Raw genomic sequence first — 24,254 nt, 5'->3', positions numbered from 1 at the left:
ATGAAGTACCTCTGAGGAGTGTACAGTATATTGACTTGTTTATGGTACTGCACTCATTGGCTATTGTGTACAGAACTTATCAAAGGGCAAAAACTAATTCCTTAACCTGTTATTATATTCTCAGGTTTACCTTCAATCCCAAGGAGGGAATAGACAATCCAGCCATGGTGACTGCAGATGATACAGGTTAGTGAGATAGTTTATTATTATTATTATTATTAGTGTTATCTGCTTCATTGGAATTATTAAGGATTTCAACCATTTTTACTGTATTTTTAATAATTTATTTGTATACATTTTCTTTCTTTCTTTCCTTTTTTTTTTTTTTTTTTTACTCACACCACAAATGGAAACCACGGGCTTTCCCAGCGGGATTTCTCAAACCCCTGGGGGTTTGTGAGGGAACTGCAGGGGAGGATGAAAAGCTAACAATTACTTTAATCATAAAATATATATATATTTTAATTAATTAAATTAAAAACTAAAATAAAACCCTAACTAAATAAATAAATACTTTATTTACATCTCATGTGGCCATTAACCAACATTAGAGAACCAAAAACATGCAAATCTCAGGATGTATAGCGTGGGATTATTTTCTTATCAGAGTGACAGATAGTTTATAATATGCCGTAAAGTGTATAGTTTGTAATTTAACTTTGACTTTGCAGACAGAGCCTGTGTCAAAGCCCTCACCCTGAGTGTGTGTGCTGAAGAGGGAAGATGGAGAAAATTTGGCTTCCATCTGTGCGTGGAAAAAGGGCAGCAGGGTCACATATCAGGCAGCTGGATTCACTGGGTGTGGCTCACTCTCAGGTGGCCCGTAGGATTCAAGTGAGTGGATCACAACTCTACTTCCTGCTGTTAGATGAAAAGGCCTACAAGCTGGCTGTGTCTGAGGGTCGTGACCTCAGAGAGCTGGCTAAAGCTAGCCATGGGGAAGGATGAAGACCTCCTCGTCTCTGCCACATCACAAGGGATGCACCTGGCCTGGTCCTCAACATACAGCTGCTGGAAGGTAAGAACTACAGTATTCTCATAGATTCATACAAAATAAATGTCTTCAAAATCAATCTTTTTTGTAATGCTGTTTGTTTGTAATGTTCTTTTAAAGAGAAGGGAGGCTGGATGTAAGGTGTGCAATTTCTGTTTTCTCTGTGACGTAGGTGAGAAGGACAAATTCACAGTAAGTCCAGTGAAAGGAGGTGCTGCAGAGAAGGCAGGAGAAAGGGGATTGGTGCCATGGCCTCTGAACTCACAGACTCTGCTATCAGCAAAATGGTAAGCATGGACTTGTTGTAGATAGAATTATAGTAAAAATGTTTCCGATATTACAGGATGGCATATTGGATACCTGCATGTTTTACAGCTGAACCACATATTTCATAAAGTAATAAAATGCCAATATACTATTATATACTCAATCTGATTGACCAAAATCTGCTTTTTATCTTAATACTGTACTAATAACTACCATAATAATATAAGTGATAAAATAGACAGCCACATGATGAATCAGGGTTCATTGTAGGTAGCCTGTCCCTAAAACATGGCCAGTACTCATGAATAAATGGTACACTATCATACGCACAAAGACAAAACAACATCAGGATAACACGCAAAACTAAAATAATGCAATAAACATGAACTAAATAAAAGAAAAACATCATAAATTAATAAGTATGTTACTGATACTACATAAATAAATTAATATATAAATAATGCGATGTGTCACACAGTGACTTCTGGGAATGTCCTTTTACTACATTTTACAATAAAATTATTGTATAGTGCAATGTTAAATCATTTACAGTTTTTTTTACTGTATATTGTAAGGTAACTTACAATTTACTAATTAATAGTCTGCTGTGTCAAACTCATGTTATGGGCAGCATTTCGATCTTTTATGGTGTTATGTTGTACTTTCATCGCAAGTGATAATATTTCCAGGTAAAGATGGTGATTGACAGTGACAGTGAAAAGAGTAATGTCTGTAGGAAAATGCCCATTCTCCCAGCCATGGCTGATGTAGAGAACATACCGTATCGACCTCGCAGACTGCATCTGGTATTGGGACCGGAAGGATATGGCTTCCTGATCAAGCAGGAGAAGACTGGAAAAGGACGCACTGGTGAGAGGCGGCCACACACACTTTGATATGCTAATTCATACTCTGGCATACAGCCACTCAAATGGATTGCAGTCTATATTTATGTTTGGTTTTACAGTCCATATGGTGAGAAAGGTGGATAATGGCAGCCCTGCTGAACTGGGAAGTGTTAAAGAAGATGAGATGCTTCTTGAAGTAGAGAATCCACAGAGCCACTGAGTCATAATGAAGTCATCAGCAAAATCAGACACAGTGGACAGCAGGTCACCATCACAAATATGCCACCTCAGGGCCAAGACATTTACACTAAGATGAATATACAGAGTGAGCAATTAAATGCTAATATGGGGGAGATTCTTTGCAGTTAAGGGCACTTTGGACCTCTTAAAATTGATTTCTCAAAAGTTAAGAACGTGAACACTCAAAAAAAAAAATGGTTCTCAATATCTAACCCATTTGGTAATAACACTTTAAAAAATTATATATAAATATGTTACTTCTCATTTACATCATAACCAAATATTTTATTTTATTTTATTTATATAAATGGAATTGTTCTTTAAGATGCTCTATGTAATCTTAAAGACAGCAGTATTGGTGACAGCAACTCTTTGTTACAAAAAAAAAAAACCTGTAAACAAATCACTATTAAATGAATAGATAGATGGATGGATGGATGGATGGATGGATGGATGGATATATATATATATATAGATAGATAGATAGATAGATATAGGATGAATATTATTGAATAAAAGGATGAATTAATCAAAATGTATATATTTTTTCTTATGCCTTTTTTACTGCTTTTCTGTTAAATGTCAAATACTACTTATTCTCTCAGTTGGGCCTGTCTCCCTTGCTGTTCTGTGAGGACGTTACATCTGGTAGCCATGAGGAGAGGTGCCAAAGGACATCCCAGTGACGCTGAAGCCTGCAGTGCCCCCTGTTGAGCCTCAGGAGGATGTGCAGCTCGATCCGAACTTTATTCTGGAAAGGGGCTCTGCCGGTTTGGGCTTCAGTTTGGCCTGCGTCCATCTGAAACCTGGCACCTTCATCAGCCAGGTACAATGAAGCCCATTCACTGCCAAATCAGCCTTTAGACGATACTGACTTCAGAGGTTAGGACTGAATAACAATGAAGCTTTTTTCTGGACTTACTCATCGGTGGGGATTCTTCACAGAAGTATACGCTTTGAAAATCAGCCCTAGGACACATAGTGGACTGAATATTATATCCAGGGTGTCATCTGTTAGAAATTATTGAACACTATTAATAACACTTAACAATAAAAGTAAAATATATATCATTGCATGTAAATATGAACAACAAACTTTCCTTTTATAATGACAGTGAGCAGGAGAAGGCCCATTACAGACTTTAGGTCTCCTGAGGGTGATGTGGTGACGGAGGTGAATGGACAGAATGTGGAGAAAGAGTCTGTGGAGGATGTGATCTTACATGTGGAAAGAGGAGGAGACACTCTTTTTTACTAGTAGATCAGAAAGGTTATGACTGGCTGAAGAAAAATGGGAAGCCAATCACTGTGAACAAACTAGCACCAATCTCTGAAGTACGCAATAATGTATATTTAGCTAACTAGTTAGCTAATTGCATTAAGTGTGATTAGCCTATATTACACAAACCAAATGTTTTCAAAACTCATACGCAAAAGCATCATCACATGCACTTTATTCATATAAGTTCATGTATTTGTTATAGGTGGAGGAAAACTTTTCAAGTGCTGCTGAACCACTAATACTGAAGACTGGTGAATTGTGTGATCATGTCAATAAGATCAATGCTTTGAGAATGATGTTTAAATAGTTTCACTGGGTAGCTCATTTCTCTGACCTGTATTGACTAAACCATGGGAACAATCCCTTCCACATAGTCTTAATCATTCAGAGTGCTGTGAATACAGTAAAAGTTATGTCTCTGGATGTAAAGATACAGGAAACATAGCAGGAAAACAAAAAATGAACAGAAATAAACAATCTGTCTTTGAGAAATATTATTTCTAAGTTGTGTTCACTGTGTGTTCTGCAAGATACCACAAATTAAACTACCATATAAGCATTGTCATTCTAATCTTAAATACTCATTATTTGTAATGGGGTCATATGTATTAAAAGAGACTGTAAAATTGCAATAAATTAATATTACAAATGAAAAATAAAGTGGAGGAGTTCAAGTATCTTGGGGTCTTGTACACGAGTGAGGGAAGGATGGAGCGGGAGATTGGTTGATGTACCTGCTGTCGTGGTGAAGAAGGAGCTGAGCTTCAAGGTGAAGCCCTCGATTTATCCGTCAATCTACGTTCCTGCTCACACCTATGGTCATGAGCTGTGGGTCATGAACGAAAGGACAAGATCCCGGATACAGGCGGCCGAAGTGAACTTTCTCCGCAGGGTGGCTGGGCGCTCCCTTAGAGATAGGGTGAGGAGCTTTGCAACTCGGGAGGAGCTCAGAATAGAGCCACTGCTCCTCCACATCGAGAGGAGCCAGCTGAGGTGGCTCGGGCATCTGATCAGGATGTCTCCTGGACGCCTTCCTGGGGAGGTGTTCTGGGCACATCCCACCGGGAGGAGGTCCCGTGGAAGACAGAGGACATGCTGGAGGGACTATGTCTCTCGACTGGCCTGGGAACGCCTCGGTATCCCCCTGGAAGAGCTGGAGGAAGCGTCTGGGGAGAGGGACGTCTGGGCGTCTCTGCTCAGACAGCTGCCCCTGCGACCCGGCAGAAGAAGATAGATGTATGGATGGATAAATATTGTGTGATACATAAATGTCTCTGATTCACCATGAATATTAAAGGAACATTTTTTTTGTTCTTGTTGTCTTGACTTAAGTCTACTGATAAATACTACATTAATAATTACTAATAAATAAATATCCACACAATTTGCCTTCATAAGACTGATACATGAAAGATATATAGCTCTTTATACAGTTCATTAGCATAAGTAGTAGCACTTATTTAAAGGGATAGTAAACTGTGATAAAAATAAATGGAGTTGTTGTAGGTATTTTATGAGTGAATCTGATAAAATAGCCTATTGAAGAGACCAGACATTAGCTACTCCCACAACTATGGCTACTGTGACAAGTAGTTATTATACTTTGCCATTTATTTTGAGCAAATAAATGGCAAAACTATTTTAACTGCGTACGTCATGCATAATTTTATGCGTTATGATGATGTATAATACGTCATGAGGCAGAAAGTGTTTAAATTAGTCCAACATGGCATGTTGTCAAATCTTATTTTTCGTTGATGTCAATTATATTTTTATTTACTTCCGACCAAAAAAAAAAACTTTCCTGCGGCGCTTCCTAGTCATTTTGAGCCCTAGGCAACTGCCTGTGTCTCCTATGACACAGGCTGGTCCTGTTGACTTTCCATAAGTAGAAAAAGATATCACCAGAGAATGTCTAATATGGCGAGAAGTTTCACTATCACTACACTTCCGGCTTCTGAACTGGTTGCAGTTCCACTCTGATTCCATATGAGGACGCACACAGGACGAGTGCAGAATGAATGGAGGTCAATGGCGGTATACCCCTCAAAATCCACTTTTCTCAGGATATAATTTTTTGTCTAGTAATTTGAATGTTGTATTCGAAAGGAGATGCAAAGAAATTACACATTGCTGGGTGTTAGATTTTTTAGAGTCACTTATTTGCTTTAAAAAGTCTTTTAAAATGTTAATGACGTCATACACATCGTATGACCAGATACTGCTTTATGGCAATCCTTCAGTCACTTTGGTGCTTTCAGAGAATGTCTATAGTGCTTTCCAGAGCCGTTGAAAAATGAATTATACATACAATTTGTATGTAGCAATCGAGTAAGGGAAGAGTCCCCCTCCCAACAACACGTATTGTTACGATCTGTAGTAGCCCGTGCAACCTGGCCGATTTTGGACATTAGCCAACTTGGCATTTGGCCAACTTTCCCTCCCACGTGAACCACAGTAAACTAAGGTAGGCTTTGACAATTAACACAGTCCACATGGGTTACCTTTTTTCGTCCTTGGGAAATGAGAAATAGGACAACCCCTTGCCCACTATTAGAACAATTTATCATTGCACACCTACGAGGCATTTTTTTCCTTTTTAAATTTTTATTGATATTTAGCACTAAAGCCCTGCATTTCAGCCCGAGCCTGACGGGCCCCGACTTATTTATGCCCCTAGGGCCGGGCTTCTGGCCAATTTTCATGTTATAGCTCACATGCGGGCCGGGCCTCGGGCCTTTTTTGGGTTATCCTTCTATTTATATTTTTAGACATTAATAAAAAAAAATGAGAAGTTGACGTTGACAATAGAAAAACAAACATAGACATTTCATAACCTCATAACTTTCATAATCTGATAATTCAACCCGTTATAATTATACTGACATACTGACATGACAGTCTCACGCACGCACGCACGCAGGCACGCTTTTCCGTCAGCGCGACCCACGATTATACTTCACTTATATCCACTTATTGTAGTAGTAGCTATTATAGGCCTCTAAATTAATGTATTAATCATAGCCTAGTTGGCCAACTAATAATTATAAAATGATGATTCATGCAGCGGCGAGCATTTCTGTGTCTGCACCTGTTGCGGGCCACGCAGCAAAGAAGAGAGCGCTGGCCGAGTTTGAAAACATTGTGGAGCAGGAAGAGGATGACGACGATGAAGTACATCAATACATGCGCCTCAATCACAACATGGAAGGTGATGGACGAGATGTGCTGCTATGGTGGAAACAGCACGAGACCCTGCTACCGCCACTGTCAAGACTGGCTCGCTCTGTGTTTAGTGTCCCGCCAGCAGCAGCAGCGAACGTGTCTTCAGCGCAGCGGGAAGAGTGATGGAAGAGAGGAGGACTGGGTTAAAACCTTCCACTCTGGATGCTATTCTTTTTCTCCAGGATGCTCTGTAAGAGACTGTTCTAACTTTTCATTTGACTGGACTTTATTTTCGTTTAACTGTTGGAAACTAATGGAAAAAAGAATGGACATGTTCTGTGGTGCATTTTTGAGGTAAGATAACCTGCAAGTTTGTTTTTAATTAATTTCATTTGTTTAGATTGTAGGCTATTTCTCATTTCGTTTGCGAGCGCTGTTGCGAGCCTGCCTCAGTAGGCTATTTCATTTTTTATTTTTTTTTACTCACTGTGGTTTAATAAATAAACATATATCTGTGTGATATGCTTGAAGTGTTTTATATCTATGGATTTTATTGTAGCCAAATAAAGTATTAGCGTTAATTTGAGAGGCTTAATTGATTAAATATGTTTTAGGCTACTCGCTGTCGGCTCACTGATTAACGTAAATCTTCATTTAAAAAAAAATGCTCCAAACATTTTTCTAAATTAACTTGATAAAGAAATGAAAAGAAACATAACACAAAACTGACCCATTTTTTAATTGTTGCAAATAGGGCAGGCTTCTGCTGTGTAATAAAATAAATAAATAAATAAATAAATAAAAACACAAGCTCGTGTCGGACTCGGGCTGATAATTCTGATGAGCTGTCGGACACGGGTCGGGCTAGGGCCTGAGCATCTCTGGCCAGGGCCAGGCTCGGGCCTAGATTTGAGGCCCGTGCAGGGCTCTATTTAGCACTATTGAGCGTGACATTTGTTTGTGTTTTTTTTTAAGGTGGCAATACTATACCATATGTATCCGGGATTTCTTAACACAAGAATAACACAACAAGTACTCAAATTCAATTTATTTTCCGTGTAAATTTCACAGTACATACATGACAATAGGCAGACAAAAGTGCCAGCAACCAAAAAAAAGTTGCTGCATTGAAAAGAAAAACTTGGGCGAAAAAGTCCGCCTTAACATTCTGATCCCGCTGATTCCGATTCGGATGCCATCAAGCGGTATCTCTGGTCATAATCAGTCCTTCACTGACCAATCAGCGTTCATTAGCAGAATGCTAGCATGTTATGGGCAACAACAACTCAACCTGTAAGAAATCGTAAGGACATAAGTAGTCGTTCTTTCAACTTTCGACCTATATCCCATGTTGAACTGGCAAAACCCACAATCAGATCTGAGATTTCTCAACGGCAATTGGGTGAAAGGGGCAAATTTAGCCGTTTAGCCCCATAGACTCCCATTCTTTTTGCACATTTATGGCGATCACCCCCAGTGGAACTCTGGTGGTACTGCAACCAAAATTCGGTACAATAGGACTTAATAGGGAGTGGTAAGGCTCTCCGTAGACGGGCTCTGATACCCCCAACTGTTTGATTACCAGCCATCTTTGAAAAATATCTTAATTTATGTTCAAACTAAGAAAGCAACCCATACAGCAGGGATAGGCAACTTCGGTCCTGGAGGGCCACTGTCCTGCAGAGTTTAGCTCCAACCCTACTTAAACACACCTGAACAAGGCAATCAGTGTTTTCGGGATTACTAGATAGATACAGGCAGGTGAGTTTTTATGAGGGCTGAAAATAAACTCTGCTGGATAGTGGCCCTCCAGGACCGGAGTTGCCTATCCCTGTACAGGTTTGGAACGATATGAGGGTGAGTAAATTATGAACTTTCATTTTTGGGTGAACTATCCCTTTAAGCCGCCCTTATTTGTAACTTAGCTATGAAAAGCATTTTATTCCATATTTAATTTTTAGGGGATACAATTTTTTTTTAATAAAATGTTTTTAACGTTATAACACTGAGGCCATATATATCATATAGATTTTTAATTTAATTTATTTTTTTCCGTCAGGCGAATATTCTGGCTCCTCGATTGAAGGTCCTTCGCTGGAGGTGACATTCGTTGAAGGGCCCGGTTTGTTGAGCGAAGTGGCGAATAAACCTTCAGTCACAGAAATCATGGCTCAGGCAGTACAGAAACTTGTGGCTAAAGTGCCAACGTTGGTCGGCGGTAAGAATAATCACCTTTTTGTCAAACTATAGAAGATTTATTTCATTGAATGATTTGTTTTGAGTTGTGTGCTTCTGGTTTCCACAGCCGTTCGAACAGGCCGCCTAAATGAGCAAATCTCGCATTAGACCAATCCAACATTACATTTACTATGTACGTTACACAACAAGTGTGGTAAAACGCTGATTTTTCGTGCTAATGCCCAACAATCGTGTTAGTTACCGTTCTAGTGTTTTACGCTGTTTACAGTTGTCACAGTTCATTCTGAACGCGCTCTGGCAGCAGCGTTATGCTGAAGCTGAACATTCGCCCAGTGTCCACATGTGAAGATACATTTAACTCAGACACTTAGATTTGTCCTATGGCATTGGTTTTGTAAAGTTTCCTTTATAAATGTAAATGTGACTTATAACTTGTGTATGTTTTACCGTGATCAACGACTATAATGATATATTACAGCCGCTGTGAACTACTCCAAGCCGCGGCTAGCTACATTCTGGTATTACGCCCGTGTGGAGCTGGTGCCTCCCACCCCTGCAGAGATCCCCAAGGCCATCAGCGGCTTCCAGGATCTCCTCAAGGGCTTCCAGTCAGGACGGCTCGGTCAGACCACAGTCAGGGTTAGTATGGGTTGGATTGTTTAAATTTTGATGTGCAAAATTGAACTTGTCCTTGTCTGACAATGTTGCCACAAAATAGCTACCTTAAATTTATTATCCAAAACACATCTGCTTTGGGACAGGCACAGCTGTTGTGTTCTATTCCAATATGTATTTGTCTAAAAATTGTGCACTATGAATATGTTAGAATTGTTAGTAGCCATGTTGGAAAGACTTATGCCCAAAAATTCAAAAATCATTTATATATTCTCAGGATGTTCCAAACTTGTATGCATTTCTGTCAGCTGTTGAACACAAAATATATTTTTAATAATGTTGGTAACCAAACAGTTGAATGTAGCAATTGACTTCCATAGCATGGGGGGAAAAAGAAAAATACAATGGAAGTCATTGCCTACCATCTAATGTGTGGTTATCAAAATTCTTTAAAATACCATTTTTTGTATTGGGAAGAAAAAAAAGAAACATGTACAGGTTTGGAACAAGTGGGTGAGTAAATGAGTAATTTGAGTGAAATATACATTTAACATTCTAATTACATTTCAACATGCAAATATTTTAGGAAAAAGTTCTCTAAACCTGTTCCTTTAAATATTTTAAACTAAACTTTGAAGCCAGTAGGCTCGCTGCAATTCAAGCATAGCATTTCGTCTAATTATTGTATTTTATACAGTAAATAAAAGCTTGATTCAGCTCTTTTATCAGCCTGTGCCCTGTTCATTTATTAAACTGAAGATACACTTCTTTCTCAGAAAGTGAGGTTTAAATGATACATTTGATCATTTTGGCAAACCTAATTATTAGTAGTTCCAATAATATTTTTGTAATGTCTCTCATCACTTTTATTTCTTTGCCCCAGGATGCTCTGAGGAACGGACTGGTTGCCACAGAGGTTCTGTTGTGGTTCTACATCGGCGAGATCATTGGGAAGAGAGGCCTTATTGGCTATGATGTATAAATGTGGACTTTCCTGTTTGCTTGTTCTCTTTGCTGAGCTTTGTCCATTTTCTTTATCAGATTCTTGGAATCCAGGAACTAAATAAATGAATATTATTAAAGAAAGAAGAGATTTCATGCCTCTTTAATTCGTGAGTGTACCCAGGGGAATGTTACAATATTGTTGAATTTTGATAAATGGTGGAATTCATGGATATGTTTACAGTTTATCACCTATCAATTCTTACTTGTAGACAAAAAAAAGCAGAGATCTGCTCTTACAGAACATTACACTGATAACCAGTGTCATTCAAGTTCTTTCATTTTTGTGTTAATGAGTGAAAGCATTTTTTTTAATGCAGTTGTGGAGAAAAAATATAAAAGCTGAAAGAAAAAAATCTATAGGCTATAAATCATGTGCAATAAAGATTTATACAAAATTATGTCATAATTGACATTTCTTCTCGCTCCTGATTTTCTGACAGCATCCGCATAACATTTCCCAAGTATTTGTGGAACTCCTGTCGAACATCTTCAGGCTCTTCCTCAAGGATTGAGTGAATGAGAAGCTAAGTGAAATAAGTTTAGAAAATAACTTGTCATATGCAACTCTAAGCAACTTTTTTGAAGGGGTGTTTGAAAAAAAAGAAAGAAAAACCTTTTCATTAAGTTTCAAAACAAAAAGCAAATAAAAGCACTCCCTAATGATTTGATGCAGCTAATGCTGTAGTGAGAATATAAATTACCCAATTGTGGACAGGTAGTGCCAGCCACGCTCTCTGGTTTATGATGTGCTATGAGCAGACACTGGGCGTCCTGCAGTCCCTGTGAGGAGATGAATGTTGAATGCCAGGTTTCTATTTCCCTCCAGATGACTGGGCACATCTGTGTTAAACACAATAACTACCCCATTGGTGTCTTTTATCAAAGCTGGCCAGCAAGATTCAAACCTGTGCATGTAGAATACTGAATGAATTTACTCAGGGGAAAAAATGGGAATTGTTTGACAACTTAAGTCTCTGGTTCAGGAAAGGTACTGCCTTTGGTCAACTTACTTGAAATCCCCCGCACAATCCCATAGTTCCACTTCACATGAATTTTTGTTGCCAGATAAACTCTGATTTTTGTTGCCATTAGAAAAACTCTGTGATTCAAACTCTAGTATCCTAGACGGAAATTAAATGTCATATCTGAATAGCTAACAAAAAATAAAATTTGCAAAAGGCAGCAAAAATTTGTATTTGTTGCGACAATATCTTTAAAATCAGCCCACCGTACTCCTTGTGTAGGGCTGTAATCAGCTCAGATCGTTTCTGTTGTGTCAGACTGACAGAAACTTAACTTTCTTCCAGTTAACGTTTCTTTAACATGCAGTCAGCAATATTGTGGGGCGTTACAACCTCTTATGGGGGAAATTGCCGTTAATCCAGCCTTTTATAACCATTTTAATTTACGAACATTCATACAATTAATGAAACAGCAAAAATGTAAAGGGCAAAAATATCAAATTGTTGTTTTGGCAACCCCCTTTTTTAAAAAGAAAAAAACTGTATGAAATAACTTAGATTTATATAAAAAAATACTCTTGATATTTAAATATTGTTTGGAGAGTATTCACAAAACAGTATTCTAATTTAAGCCATTTTTGTTTATGAAAACATGTAGTATTCGATCGTACACGTTTATAAACATGATCCTAAAAAGTGATTTCCAAAAAGTTGTATTTCCTCTTATAGCCACACGAGGACACAAGACATCTGCTAATATCAGTCATGCTTGCAAAGACGCAAACTTTGAAAAAATTAAAAAAGTGACGCTTTATAAAGCGTGTCAGAAATCGTCACATTCTGGGCAAGTTCTTTTTTTATTCATAAACGTTCATGTGTTTGATTTATTCATTATTATATTTGTTGTTGGTATGATGCGTTACTTACAAACACTTGTTTATATACAAACACTTTCACCACCAGAAGTAACCAAAAGTTACTTTGCGTTTGTGAAAGTTAGTTTGCATCATATGCGAGGTGCATTTGAAAGCCTCAAGGCCAAACTAACTGACTATGTAGGCCTCATGGCCTAGTGGCCTACATGACTGCTCTTGTAAATAGAGAATACAGAAGGGAGATGCTAGAGGATGAGTTAATGCAGAAATAAATAATTTGTGTCAAATTAATTAAAATCGTAAAATGTATATGCCTCTGCGACCTTGGGCACCCGTCAAGTCACCTTTATTTATATAGTGCTTTTAACAATAAACACAGCTTTACAATATTAAATAGGAAAATAGTGTGTCAATGCAAAGGGACATAAACACTCAGTTTTCAGTTAAAGGCAGTTTATCATTAAATTCAGTGATGTCATCGTCCAGCTCGGTTCAGTTAAAATAGTATCTGTGCAATCAAGTCAACGATATCTCTGAAAATGAAGTGACCCCAACTAAGCAAGCCAGAGGTGACTGCGGCAAGGAAACCAAAACTCCATCAGTTACAGAATGGAGAAAAAATCTTGGGAGAAACCAGGCTCAGTCGGGAGGAAAGTTCTCCTCTGGCCAGACGAAACCAGCAGTTCAATTCCAGGCTGCAGCAAAGTTGTATTGTGCAGAAGAATCATCTGTTTCCTGTGGTCTTGTCCCCTGATGGTCATCTAGGAGACAAGGTCTTCACAGGGGATCTGTATCTGGGGCTCTAGTTGTCCTGGTCTCCAATGACATTCAGGGCTGTCGAGGTCCTCTCTAGTTGCTGATCCACCATCTGGGCTTGATGCTTACTAGATCCGGGTGACTGCAGTGACCATCTGATCTGGATACAGACTGGATCTGGTGGCTATGGTGACCTCGGAATAAGAAATAAACAGACTAATATTAGTGTAGATGCCATTCTTCTAATGATGTAGCAAGTACATCATGTGTTATGGGAAGTGTTACGATTCCGGTTGTCCTAATTAATGCAGCCTAAAAATCATTTATAATGGATTTGAATATTAGAAATGTGTTAGTGTTTTATGTGTTAGCCAGGTCTTTAAAAAGTGGTAGATTAAAGAAGTTGAAATCTCTTGAAAAACAGACTAGCAGGTGGTTTTCTACAATGAAAGCAAGCATTATGAAAACTAATAAACACTTGTGGAAAAGTACTGGGAATGACGAATCAAAGAGTGATCTGTACGCTCATTGGACAGTGACAGATAATGAAATTGTAGAAAGATGTGTGGAAGGATACAGATTCAGGTTTTCTGTATCTCCGCTTTTTTTATCTTCTTGTCCAATTTTAAGTCTAATTTTGACTTCTGGAACTCTGCCTCCAGAGCATTATTTTGCAAGACAGAGAAGACTTTTCTCCGCAACACTATCTACTTGGATCTGGGAGTGTAAAACCATCTTTCTGCAATGAACATCATCAATGAGCCAGGATTTTAAAAAGCATTTTCCTCATTCATTATGCAGCATTCATGCAAAATCACCACATGCTTATAACTGTCTAAAATGTATCACTAATGTGAAAGTCAGAAGAGCTTTGGTAATGTAATGTTCCTCATACTTTAAATATGTGTAACGTGTTAACTAAGAAGATAAAAAAAATGTAGTGCTTTCAGCAGCAAAAACACAAGACTATGTTTACTAAAAGATATATGACCACATTTATTTAATCAGAGACCAGTATGCATTACAACTTTAAAACTTTATTGAAATATGAAGAAGCCGTTAAAGAATAATGTTACATTACAATGACTTTTGGATACACACATGTTAAGAAATTCCATATAATATTAACTGAAGATATTTTAGCATATTGAAGAGTTTTTCTTCATTTAAGCCTTTATTTAAGAAAATATTATAGTTTGCACTTTGTTAGGATCATTACTAAAAAACTTATTTAATTCCTCCAGGACCTGTAAAACGACAGAATAAACCTTATTGAAATGACAGTTGACAAATGGCATTCAGCATAAAAGACAGAGTTAAAAAATATATATTTATATATAAAATCGAACAATAGAACAAAGAGCAAAAATGTCTGTCCTTCACTTCAGATTCTTCATGAAAAGCACACATCTCATGTAGTGTTCATTTTAATTGGCAGATCTTGACTGATGTTCCAACCCCAAACCCAGGATAGATGGGCTCAGTAAATTTGGTCTCAAAACGATGCAGACGCGTCATGGTCTCACCAATACTATAGAAGGCCAACACCCCTGCAGAGTGGTCCAGAAAGACCCCTATTCTTGAAGAGTGAGGACCGCTAACAGCCTTGTCTACCTTGTTATGCCAGGCTGAGTACCCTGTGTCAGAGCAGAGGAGGCTCCAAGACTTATCGTTGTAGCCTAGCAAGCAAAGGGAGCCTTTACCCTTACGGCTAATGCCCCGATAGGCCACTCCGATCGAGAATTCCCCGCTCCACTCAATTTCCCAGTAGAAACGGCCACCTGACAGAGCTTCACGACAAAGAACCTGGGCAAAGCTATCGAAACGGTCTTGATTGTCTGAGTATGGCTGCGGATCTCGGGTCCTAATCACCTTTCTGTTTCCTTCAGATATGTACAGCTCCTTATGCGCCGTTTGTGGGTCTAGCCTCAGCTGACAGTAGTCTGGAGATGGGCACAAAGATAAAGGTCGCTTTTAACAGATCTTTGTATATCTGTCTCTATATGTATTTTAATCCTGATTTAATTTAATGATTTAAGTAAAAATGACAGAAAAAAAAGTATTTGGACTAGAAACAATATTACATTTCTGGGCAATACAGATAAGCCCACAAATAATTTCGTTTTGTGGCAACGTATAACTGATCAATAACAATTCTATACCATTTGGTCTAAATAAAGTAAAAAAAAAATCACACATTGAAAACTATCAAGTTTTAAATGCCAGTCAATTTAGTTTAGTCAATTTAGGCATCATAAGACATCATAATGTGAGAAATTAATATGAATTGTAATATTATTTTAAGATTATATATAATTAAATTATTAGTGTTTTTAAAGATTAACTTTGAGTGTTAGATTTTCTAAATTTAAAATGATACTTACATTTCAGAAATTCAGACCTGTTCCTGGGTTCTGCAGGAGGTGAACTGTCCACTGTATGAACTTCTTTTACTGAACAGAGAGAAACACATTTTAATATGCCACATCCCATTCTGTATGAACTTTAACATTTAAAAGTGTGGTGTCTGTCCGGTTTATACTTTTATTCAGCAAGAATGCATTAAATTTTTCAAAAGCACTGCAACTGCTTTCAACACTGATACATGAAATATTACTTGCTGCATACTCTGTCTTCATACTGCATATTAGAATGATATCTGGAGGATCATGTGACACTGAAGAATGGTGGCTGCTGAAAAATCAGCTTTGCCATCACAGGAAGGAATTACATTTACCAACGAAGTCGTGGCCTAATGGTTAGAGAGTCGGACTTGCAATTGAAAGGTTGTGAGTTTGAGTCTCGGGCCGGCAGGAATTGTAGGTGGGGGGAGTGTGTGTACAGATCTCTCTCCACCTTCAATACCATGACTTAGGTGCCCTTGAGCAAGGCATCGAACCCCCAACTGCTCCCCGGGCGCCGCAGCATAAATGGCTTCCCACTGCTCCGGGTGTGTGTTCATTGCTGTGTGTGTGTGCACTTTGGATGGGTTAAATGCAGAGCATGAATTCTGAATATGGGTCACCATACTTGGCTGAAGGTCATATCACTTTTCACTTTCATTTTATATTTAAATAGAAACAGTTCATTTAAATTGCAATAATATTTTATAATACTCTTTTTCTTTATTTTGATCAAAGAAAAAGACTTCTGTCAGAAACATTAAAAAAAAAACCTTACTGACCCCAAACTTTTAAACAGTTGTGTATTTTGTCATGTGTGTTTTTACATATTCCCCTTTTTAGACGATGTTTATAGCTTTTTTGCACCGATGTGATCATTTTAAATCAATATACATCATGATTATTTAATTTGTGTTACCTCTGTTGGTTTTTTCCTTGGTGCGATTCTCCACAGTGTACACTGGTACATCATTCACTGTTATAAAAAAAAAGTACACATCAGAAAAACTTTATTTACAATACATTTCTTTTTGAAATAAGAAATGCTAGATTTATGCCAGCAGATCTAAGTAAGGCACTAAATCCTATTGTTTCAAATTCTATTAATATAATTGTTTACCAGCTACTTCGTCCAATCAGTATAGCTCTTTTGTTTATCATTTGAACCTTGCACAGTGAATTGTAAGGTGGAGTGAGTGGAGGAACTTTAAACCCTGAAGTGAAGTGGAGGAACTGTAAGCCCTGTTTACATTCTACATGTAATCACATGACTTCCTTGCTGACTTGAGAATGTCCTACTAGTCATGTGCACTAGGTGCCAGAAGGCCTGACTTGTCAGAGTTAAAGACTGATCTGTTTAACTGTTGGTTATTGTTTTACGACTTCAAATTTTCTTACAGCGAGCCCAGAAATTATACAATTTGATATTCAGTAACACAAGTGCACAGTGTGCCTCTTTAGAGAGAAACTAAGCTCAGCTGTATACTTCCCTGTCCAAGTTTTTTATAAAATAGAGGGCAGTGTGTTCAGATCAGCAAGAAAGAGCAAATTCACCCCAAAAAAACTTTGCCTGTATGGAGCATTGTTTGCTCTGACCTGATTTTGAAATCTTTCGCAGTTCGTCTCTGCCCAGCTCCTCCAGCCTCTCTTTGATCTCAGCTACAGCTTTCCTGGCTGCACTGAAGGAGAACTCTGGGTTCAGAGACACTCTGGGTATAAAGCCGTCATCAGTCGGAGTGCAGAGATAATTAAAATTCTGTTTAAAAAGAGAGAAATCTCAGTGCATAAAATTTGTAGTATACAGCCCAATGACCTCATGCAAGGTTTTGATGCCAAAAAAGTTTGAAAAGCCTTTTTGATGCCTTGTGGGGTTCCCCCTAAAATATAAAAGCATCTATATTCTAGTCTATATGAAAAGTATAAAGTGCCATTTTTTTCTGCATAAGGGCAAATAATTTTTACAGACCACCTAGAACCCTCTTTGTCCCCCTAGGGATCCCCGGACCCGATTTTGAAAATTCCTGTCCTAGTACCTGTAAGAAGTGGATGTGATCCTCAGTGCTGTAAAGCTGTTTAAGTCCAGTCTCTTTTTTCTTCAGTTCATCTATCTCCTGCTCCAGTCGCTCCATCAGACCCTCTGCCTGACTGAATGCAGCCCTCTCATTGATGTTGATCAGTTTGGTGACCTCTGACCTCATCCTCTCAATGGAGGAGATCATCTCATCAAACATCTTTTTGCTTTCGGCCATTGCCCTTTGTGCTGAGCTCTGAGGTAAAAATGAGTCAAGGTTAAGAGTGTCAGTTCATTGTCCATTCTTTCAGTAGCAAACTGTTTGTGTCTCTTTGCTTTAGTGCATCGATTTTGCAAGAATAACTTTACAACTCAGTAAAACTACTCCAGCTACTGCTGCAGTCAACAAAAACCCATGTATCAGCATGTATCTAGAAGACTAGCACTAGATTACCTCATAAAGAACAAAAGAACAATTATGGCCACTTTCAAGGTCTGTTTGCTTTCCCAGATTGAAACAGTTACACACTGACTTAACAGATAAAAGGTCCTGTGCCATTTCACCTTTGCCCAGATAAAGCAGTACATATTTGGTCTAATATATTATGGTGTGACTTGAAATGAGCAGTGGTGATAAAATAAATGGTTAGAAATTGAATCTAAAACATACTTTGAGAGAATCCACTGCTGTCTTCAGCTCCTCTAGTTCTTTGGTCCTCTGCTGGCATTTTTGTTTGATCTCCGCCTGGGACACTCCGAGAAGTTTCTGTCCATGAAATAAGAGAATACATACCTTAGTCTATTGACAGATTAAATTAGAATACAAATGCTTAGTGTTGTTGATTGCCATCTTCATGATAGGTCAGTAAATGTACTCTGCGACGTAATACAACATTTCCTCTCACGTCACAGATTTTCATGTATGTTAAGCTTTTTCTAGAATTTGAAGAGCCTGCTTCACACGGATGATTTTATCTTTAAAAAGAGAGGGGAATGTTAATCACGCCAGGAATGTAAAACTAGCTGGGTCTGCTCACCAAAGAGGCATTTCAAGGTGCACATGCTTGATTCTTTAGGGTAAGAGAAGAGGGGCTTCAGAGCAACCCCTTGCCAAGCTCACCGAACCATTCTTCAAGATAAGCTTGAAGGAATGTGGAGAATCTGGGGAGGGGGTGAATAAAGTGTGTGTGTGTAGTGTGTGCCATGGGACATGAGGGCTTAAATCTGTGATTCCCTACATTTAACAAAACAAACAAACAATTCACAATTAGTGCTTGCGATAAGTATAAGATTACAGATATAATTACTGTATCTAAACAGCACCCGTGACAGTTTAATCAAAACAGTACAAAAACACATCGACTGCTGTGCTCCCTGTTTTAAGCTTGTTCAGTAATGATGAATTGAAGGAAAAGCTTTGAAATCTTAAACCTTTGAAGGCCTTCCTTCCATTCAGAGCTCCAGAGTACTGATACAACAGTAAACATCTGGCCAGTATCTATAAATAGCTTTGCTGGGATGTTTGTTTGTCCTAATAGTTATTTCATACCGTGACTCAAGTTTCATTGAACAGTTTTTCATGTGAAACTCAAGTTTGAAGAGGCGGTTGTTAACATTTCTTTCAGCTATACTCATCTGCTGAGGTTTATGATGACTTTGGGTCAAAGTACAAAAAGCAGTGTGCTATTTTTCTCACTCATGGCGCAGGGGAATTCACATTCCTCGCCTCTCCCTACACCAGAATCCAGACCTGCCCTGTTTCTCATCTCCTGTCGCTCATAACAGTTATTTTTTTTTCCCTTTGAAAGTTTAGGACATCGAAAAAACATCTGATCTGAGTTGACCATTGTAAAGGAACCCTTTTGTGACTCATATAGTTTGGGAGTTTTGGAGTAGTATTGGAAAACTGTATCTGGATGAAAGTTTCAGTAACCTCGACATTTCTATCTGTTTAATTTTCATCTCCTCCAACTCATCAGTTTCTTTTTTGTGTGTGGTAATGATATGGACCAGTGTGTTTGCGATAACACAGAACTGGTTATACAGTGAATCTGCATGGCTTCTTGGCAGCTTAATTTGAAGAAAATCTCTGTTATACAATCCCAAGAGCATTTCTTGTTAAGTAATATAATCATATACATAGCAATTTCAGCTTGTAACCCCACAGCCACTCTACCCCATAGTAAAGTTTACTCAAGCAATACATTTTCCTTACCTGTTTTTCTCCCCTTTCTGCTTCGGCTGAGACTATGTCGTGCCCCTTGTGCTCGCTGACAGTACAGAGGGCACAAATACACATCTGGTCGGTACGACAGAACAACTCCAAGCTCTTCTGGTGCTGAGGGCAGATCTTACGGTCAAGGTTCCCCAGCTCATCCACCAGCTTGTGCCTCTTGAAGGTGGCAGACTCATAGTGGGGCATCAGGTGCTTTTCGCAGTAAGAGGCTAGGCAGTTAAGGCAGGATTTGACAGCCTTGAGCTTTTTTCCTGTGCAGAAGTCACAAGGAACATCGCTAGGGCCAGCGTAGCTTCCATTACTTCGAGGCATGAAGTTCAAGCCGGTCTTCTTGATCTTCTCTGCAACTTTGGTGAGAGTGGCGTTCGGCCTCAGCACAGGTCTCTGGGTGAACGTGATCCGACACTGGGGACAGATGTAGATGCCAGTGTAATCAGCCTCATTCCAGTAGCCACTAATACAGTCCATACAGTAGCTGTGACCGCACGGGATCGCCACGGGGTCCTTCAGGAGCTCCGTACATAGAGGGCAGCTGAAGTAGTCTTGAGACGTTTGCTCAGCCATATTTGTTCACCTTATTCAAAAAACAAATGTCTGAAATATTTCCAATAAAGAAAAATGATCCAAACGCTGCTTGGCTGGTGTTTTACTACAGACAGCCTCGAGTTTCTGAAATCCACAGGTTATTAATTAAATGAAGGGAAGCCCTCCCCTTTGTACTGAGGGAGTGCGTTGGAGAGAGAGAGAGGAAGGGAGGGAGACAGACACACACACAGAAAGAGAGGAGAGAGAGAGAGAGAGAGAGATTAGAGCTCAACCCAGTTCAGATAAACAGGTTGAGCCAGGACTCTTGAGAGAGAGAGAGAGAGAGAGAGAGAGGGTGTCGAGGGGCCAGGGGTGGAGTGAAAAAAGGTACAGTCGAGAATGAATGAATTGTAGTACAAAGCAGGGCCATCCAACATGAAAAGCTCTCTGTTTCACACACAAACTGCTTATCCATTAGCTGAGGAGCTGCAGGATATTTGCATCAGTTACCCTAAAACCACATTCTGTTAATAATTGGCCATTGTCGATTGGCTCTGATATGTTACAAGGCTTGTTTTTTCATGCTTGCTGTACTCTCTTGCTTTTTTCCCTTAAATATCAATACTTACTGCAGCCTGAGCTTATTTAAATAAGGATTCTTTTGATAATACCATTTTGATATTACATCATTTTTAATTAATATTAAACTTTTGCTTTTTTTCAACTATTTAGACACAATATATTTCATTCTGTAGCACACCTATCTAGTATATAAAGCAGTATATAATAGGACATATAGTTCTCACTTTAAAATTTATTTCATTGAAACTGTCTTTTTTACAATACAAGGGCATGTGGTAGTCTGCTCACTCCACTAAACAAACAATAGTAACAGTAAGTGTGTGAGGTGAGTTGATCTGAATGTATGAGGCCAGTTGAACTGGAATGGGTGCTGCAGACTTGAAAATACGTCATTAGTTTGTTTTTCGATGGGTGTGGCAGAAAAAAAAAGAATGAACAGCAGAGTATTTCAGCAGAGAATATTACGAATATTTCAAATTTGACATTTGAATTAGCAACAAATATTTGTACACTGTTATTGTGACATATTACTAGATTTATTTGGATTGTTAATTGTGGTTAAAATAATACAGGCACTCTTTGTAAGTCCCAGAGGTGATTCAGAGATTTAAATAAGAAATATCTAATAAACTGCAATGAAAATTAACATGCAGTATTTGAAAAGTGAGCAATATATGATGTGCATGAGTCATGTGTGACATAATATCACACACACCCCTTTTGAATGCTGTGCAACACTGTTAGAATTTTGAAACAAAAATAAAATAAATAAATAAAGATGTGTGTATGATTTTATAAAAAGTATGATTAATAAATTATATTAACTTGTGGTTGAAAGGAAAATGCATGAATTGTAGTTTCCTTTTATTCATTTACATATTTTTGTGTTTTTCTGTTTTAGCCATTGGTCTAGCCAGAGCCCAGATGACGCCACACTGAAAGAAAGCAACACCTATTACATGCTGATTTGTTACACAAGGTCCTGCCATCAGCTCTGCCCAAAACACAAATCTTGCATCACTTCTTAAATAGTTTCACCTCTCTCCTTATATGGTCTGCCCTCTGATAAGCTAGTTTCTCTTACCCTTTTACCGAGTTGAGTAGATATCAGAAGTTAAAGTGCAAGGTATACTGTAGGCTGTGATTATTCATTAACTCATAGTCAAAAAGCTAGCATGCTAGTTTATGCCTCTAATTGCAGACCTTACATCAGTTTGCAGTTTACTCTAGACGCAGCATGAAGTAATGATTAAAAATAAAGGAACAGGCCTATTCATGGACTGTCTGTCCTCATATTGTTCTCATGGTCTTCATAGTTCTCTGAGAGGAAATGTTGCAAACAGCACAAAAGAAATCAGTTCCTTTAACACAACCTTTATTGTTCTCCACACCCTCATACTTGACCCCCTGAGTTCCCGCTGGTTCACGAGGGAGCTTTTTCCTATTGAAGGAGTTGCATACTTGACTAAGCCTGCCAGAGGTCTCGTGTTTCCTTGTGTTTATTAAGGGTCAAAAGACAAGTTCCATTAAACTAACTGATTAAGGGGTGTGTGCCCGTTGGAGTATGACAGAGTAAGTGTGGAGGGTGAGTGTTCATAGGAGCATGTTGTTATTGTAAAAACCAAGGGGTTGACTCTGTCCATCTGATTGGTCAGTACATGGAGTATGTGGAAACAAGGTATTTGCAAGTGTTTCCTATGAACAATGGTCACTGTTGTGAGTCTTGGTTGGGGTGGGGGGGTGGATGTGTTTGGCTGCTCATCTGGCATATTGCCAGATAAAATTGAACAGGCTGTGCAGAACAAATTCTCAAAAAGCACAAAGGAAGACCAGCAGTCTTTGAGCTAAAAGCAATAGTAATTTACCTTGTGAGTGCACTGTTGACACTGATAAATTTTCCTTTGCTTGACTGAAGGAATGTCTGGGTAAGTGATTGTATATTAGCACACAATAACTGAAATTATGTCTGAAGCCCAAATATTGCTTTTTTTTCTTTTGCTTGCTTTAACATTCTTATCATCTTATGCTCATGTACAAAAGGTTTGTGAAATAATAGTCCGAGTAGGCTGAACGTGCAGCTCCTTCTCAACAAATGTGAGAGACAGGGAAAGGTAAACAGTCACACTATTACTGCGATACACTCGTGTCTACACGTTTCTACAAATGTGTCACTTTGGCATGACAAGCAGTTTCAGTTACAGAGCAATCAGGAAAGACAAGATCAGCCGATTATAAAACCTCTACAGTGTACACTGACTGCACAACATACCATTACAATCAAGGGTTTTGTTGGCTATTTTGTGAGATATATTATAGGAAAAATGCATTTCTATACATTACATTTACAATTTACAATGCTTTTTTAAACAAATGTGAATATAAATAATAATAAAAAATCTTTCACTGCATGAAAAACATTGCTAGACTATTTTTTACTATTAGATAGACCCATCGTAACTGTTGTTCCAAGTTTTATTTTAAGACTGCAAGTGATCTCTGTCATAAAGTTAATAATTGATCAGCTACTTTGATCTGAAGACCTTTAAAACTATGACTTAACACCACGGTATGACCACTGACACAAACTAGCTGATGATCTGGAGTCAGACACGTCATAAGATCGGCTGCAGACTCTCCCACACGTCCTGCTGAAGTCTGGATTTTTTCACCAACAGTGGAAACTTTCACCTTTGCAGGCCTCTCTTGACTTTCTGTTATCTCACTTATCAGGTCTGGGTGCATTCCTGCCAACATTTTTGCTCTTGCTGTTGAAACATACAAGCCGACACGCATCTTATAAAAGAAATCTTGAGTATTAGTTCGAGGTGGGCAGAGATTAAATGTCCATTTGCATATGTACAATTTCTAGAACAAGAACAAGAACAACACGTATAATGGAAGTTAGTGTAAAATAATGTTTTAAAAAACAATTGGAATTGGTCAAATAAAAGGAATGGCTCAGATTTGGTGAGGGGTATGGGTGTGGATGTTCAATCCCAGTAGAAATGTTCTAATTAACTTTTCACCACACTGAATGTGAGCCACTGCAAACTCACTTCCACTTCCTGTTTTGCAACAGAGATTCCTGGAGCTTTGTGGACTGTGTCGTACAAAGGATGTATGCTCGAGAGAGATGAGAGAGGCTAATCTAAAACAAACACTTATTTCCATCATTTTTGGCTAAACGCCTATTCTCAGGAAAATGGGTATTGCTGGAAGACACAGCAGCTGCTGTTTCCGTTACAGCTGCTACTGTAAATTTAAAAATGTACTCAATATTGTGTACTCAA

General features: G+C 38.5%; 2 protein-coding genes and 2 pseudogenes across 2 annotated transcripts; 2 read left to right on the top strand and 2 right to left on the bottom strand.

Moving 5' to 3' along the window:
* LOC132135405 (Na(+)/H(+) exchange regulatory cofactor NHE-RF3-like) lies at window positions 1-3,938 on the top strand (annotated as a pseudogene).
* Window positions 3,939-8,860: 4,922 nt separating this feature from the next.
* LOC132130830 (ATP synthase subunit g, mitochondrial-like) lies at window positions 8,861-10,699 on the top strand. The gene is made up of 3 exons (XM_059542654.1): window positions 8,861-9,014; window positions 9,474-9,634; window positions 10,494-10,699. Exons 1-3 carry the CDS (start codon window positions 8,963-8,965, stop codon window positions 10,590-10,592), a joined length of 312 nt encoding a protein of 103 aa, XP_059398637.1. The 5' UTR covers window positions 8,861-8,962; the 3' UTR covers window positions 10,593-10,699.
* Window positions 10,700-11,010: 311 nt separating this feature from the next.
* LOC132135389 (intraflagellar transport protein 22 homolog) lies at window positions 11,011-13,943 on the bottom strand (annotated as a pseudogene).
* A 282-nt stretch (window positions 13,944-14,225) lies between these two features.
* Window positions 14,226-20,583, bottom strand: LOC132139687 (tripartite motif-containing protein 16-like). The gene is made up of 7 exons (XM_059548234.1): window positions 19,837-20,583; window positions 18,292-18,387; window positions 17,644-17,877; window positions 17,207-17,366; window positions 16,530-16,586; window positions 15,593-15,661; window positions 14,226-15,151 (listed from the first exon to the last, which is right to left on the bottom strand). Exons 1-7 carry the CDS (start codon window positions 20,419-20,421, stop codon window positions 14,631-14,633), a joined length of 1,722 nt encoding a protein of 573 aa, XP_059404217.1. The 5' UTR covers window positions 20,422-20,583; the 3' UTR covers window positions 14,226-14,630.
* Window positions 20,584-24,254: the final 3,671 nt, after the last annotated feature.

Source organism: Carassius carassius, chromosome 4 (genome assembly GCF_963082965.1).
Source record: "Carassius carassius chromosome 4, fCarCar2.1, whole genome shotgun sequence".
NCBI lineage: Eukaryota > Metazoa > Chordata > Actinopteri > Cypriniformes > Cyprinidae > Carassius > Carassius carassius.
Note: the sequence above shows the minus strand (reverse complement) of the source record. Positions and strands in the feature narration are given on the sequence as shown.